The sequence below is a fragment of the Magnolia sinica genome, chromosome 2 (genome assembly GCF_029962835.1).
Source record: "Magnolia sinica isolate HGM2019 chromosome 2, MsV1, whole genome shotgun sequence".
Taxonomy (NCBI): Eukaryota; Viridiplantae; Streptophyta; class Magnoliopsida; order Magnoliales; family Magnoliaceae; genus Magnolia; species Magnolia sinica.
Genome location: NC_080574.1, coordinates 21,837,343 through 21,840,168, shown reverse-complemented (window position 1 = coordinate 21,840,168; position 2,826 = coordinate 21,837,343). Strand labels below are relative to the sequence as shown.

Below are 2,826 nucleotides of genomic sequence, written 5' to 3'. Positions count from 1 at the left end.
TTATTAATGCGAAAGCAATCGAACTTCCAAGATACTTGGTTTCTAAGCACCGAAGGAATATGTACCGTGCAAGAGTCGCAAGTGAGAAACACGGGAAAGCCGATGGAATATAATCACAACCGTAGTTGGAAGCTAGTTGGTGTCCACCGTGATGTTTGTGGAAATCCACCCCGTTTATCCATTTTTTCAGATCATGTTAGGACTTTGAACCTGAAAATGAGGTAGATTCAAATTTTAAGTGGGCCGCACGGCAAGAAATAGTAAGGATTTGATGTCCAGCGTTCAAACATTTGTGAGTCACAGATGTTTTGTATCATTATACTATTTTTATGTTTTCAGTTCATCTTAGTGGGGGAATAACTGGGGTGCACACGGTTCGGTTCGGTCCGGTTTTTGGGGTGAAACTGAAACCGAACCGTTTCTTGTGGTTCTAGGATTTTCTGAATTGGAACCAAACCGTGAAACCAGTTCGGTTCCACGGTTCTGAGCTATTTATAATCCAGCCCAATTATATGTTTTATTTTATAATTTAATCCATGTCCATTCGTGTTATGATTCATTTGATGAATGGTTTAGATATTATATATGGTGTGAAAAAAGACATTTAGGGCGTGTTTGAATTTCGGCCCAGGTGGTAGAGTACTGTATATTTTAATAAAATATACATTTAATGAGGTTTGAATCCAAACATCAACACGTGGTTTGCTGGCGGCCGAGTACGTCGCCCGAACCATTTTGGGTCATCCACGCGTCTCCGCAATTAGAAGACAATGCAGGCTGCCATGCAGTGCTTTCATTGCACTGCACCGCCGTATCAGAGAGATGTAATCTTGCCCTCCACAAGCTCAGGATCTACAAGATCTGTCTCAACTGCACTTTCCTTCGACATCATCACAAATCCGTTCCCTCCTTCCGTCGCTGAATTCCAATCTCTTGCATCTTTCTGGCTAGATGAAAAAAATCCAAAAGATCGATTTTCTCGTAATAGCGCATTATCTTTCTCTTCTTTATCCATGCTTCCGATCTTGTAATAGCGCATCCAATGCTGATGCGGCTGGTTTTCTTGCTTTCCAAACTCAGGGAATGACGGTCAAGGACATTGACTGGCGTCTCCAAACTCCATACCTCATCCAACAAGATCGATTCGTAACCGTCCATTACCACACCTTGCATCAGATTGTAGCAATCCAACAGCTTCTCCTACAAACCCAAGCAAAAATAAAAATATAAAAATTGGAGAAATTTAGATAAAAGCTGCGATTTTTTTTCCTGTGCTTTGTCTTACTTTATTTATATATACACAGGAAGAAATCCCCTTTTGAAAACAAGGAAATTGCAGGGGGGGAAAGCTCGTGGGAAGCAAGGAGTAGTGCTGAAGCAGCGATTCAGACGGTTTATGCTCTAAGATCTTGACTTCTGCAATCACAGCCGAAGATTAGAGAAATCCAATTCGATTTAATTCAAGAAAAAGCTAAGAAAGAGGAAAAGATCCGACTTTTCTACCGTTCTGAGCTTTGAAAACGATTTCTGTAGCCATAGCTTTTAAAGCCTGCTTCAATGGAGGGTCGTTCTGTTTGAAAAACGAGAGGAAGAATAGGAGGAATGCGAAAGGCGTCACCGATCGTATCCGCCATTTCAACACACCGAGAATTAGAAGCTCCATGCGTTGAATCGCCTGCGTATCGAAGATGATTCCCTCCTCGCTCTGTTGCATTGAATCGAATCAAAATCGATTTGCAATGGGTTTTTTCTGTTTAATCCTTTTTTTAAACCTGAAAACTAGTTAAAGAGAAGGTGGATTTTTTCATCTTTGAAGCTAGAGAGATGTAAGAGATTGAAAGGATGATTGTGATGACGTTCGTGTTCTTGAGTGTAGCAAGACCAAGACTCCACTCCCAAACATTGAGTGTTGAAATTCAAAATGTTGACGTATGCAAGTGCATTCTTACCCAAACACTGTGAGTGGTAATCACAATTCCCACGCTAACTTGCTACAGTGTCACGGATACCATAACGGGATAGTTTTACATTGTACTACATTACTATATGCGAATCCAAACAGGCCTTTATGAAAATAATCAAAAGGTGCATTGTAAACCATAAATCATGAGTCAAATATATAACTAAAATATATTGTAAACTCACGGTTCTAGGTTCAGTTCCATGGTTCAGTTCTACAAATTGGATCCACGGTTCGGTTCAGTTCTACATACCCCTAAATTGGAACCGAACCGAACTAAACAGTTATTTAATTTTTGGAACCAAAACTGGAACCGATGCACTCTAGAACCAGACCAAACTGGACCATTTGGTCGATTCCGGTCAGGTTCCACAGTTCTACCGGTTGAATGTGCACCCCTAGGAATAACCCTATAAAGGGTCTCAATGTAATACAAACATCATTGTAGTCTAGGAAGGAAATAGGTGCAGACCTAGCCTCACCGTGCAGCCCTTACCGTGGGGCCTACCTTGATGCATGTATTCTATATCTATACCATTTATCTATTTTTTCAAATCATTTTTTATCATAATCCCAAAATTGAAGTAGATTCAATTATCTAGTGGACCATTCCGTAGGAAACAGTGTTGATTGGACGTTGTACAATTAAAAACTTCGTAGGGCTCACCATAATGTTTTGCCGATGTTTATTTGCCACCCAACCTTTTGATAATGTAATATAAACCTTCATGAAGAGAAAAACAAATATCAGTTTGATCCGAAACTTTTGTGTGCCATTAATGGCCAATCACTACGGTTTCTTATGGTATAGTCTGACTGAGAACTGGATTTACTTCATTTATGGGGCCATGCTCTAAAATGACCCG

The 2,826-nt window shown here is 40.2% G+C and overlaps 1 protein-coding gene across 1 annotated transcript; it reads right to left on the bottom strand.

The window, feature by feature from the left end:
- Window positions 1-891: 891 nt before the first annotated feature.
- On the bottom strand, window positions 892-2,165 carry LOC131224286 (putative cyclin-D6-1). Its single transcript, XM_058219813.1, has 5 exons — window positions 2,146-2,165; window positions 1,773-1,887; window positions 1,504-1,705; window positions 1,286-1,416; window positions 892-1,200 (listed from the first exon to the last, which is right to left on the bottom strand). Exons 1-5 carry the CDS (start codon window positions 2,163-2,165, stop codon window positions 892-894), a joined length of 777 nt encoding a protein of 258 aa, XP_058075796.1.
- Between the last annotated feature and the right edge of the window lie 661 nt (window positions 2,166-2,826).

Bases quoted from the DNA above. Each gene is read 5' to 3' on its own strand.
- LOC131224286 (XM_058219813.1), bottom strand. From the start codon at position 2,165: ATGGAACTGAACCTAGAACC. The intron at 1,417-1,503 runs GTAGAAAAGTCG...CTGTGATTGCAG, and splicing joins CGTTTTCAAAGCTCAGAACG to AAGTCAAGATCTTAGAGCAT. The intron at 1,201-1,285 runs GTAAGACAAAGC...TTGGGTTTGTAG, and splicing joins CCTGTGTATATATAAATAAA to GAGAAGCTGTTGGATTGCTA.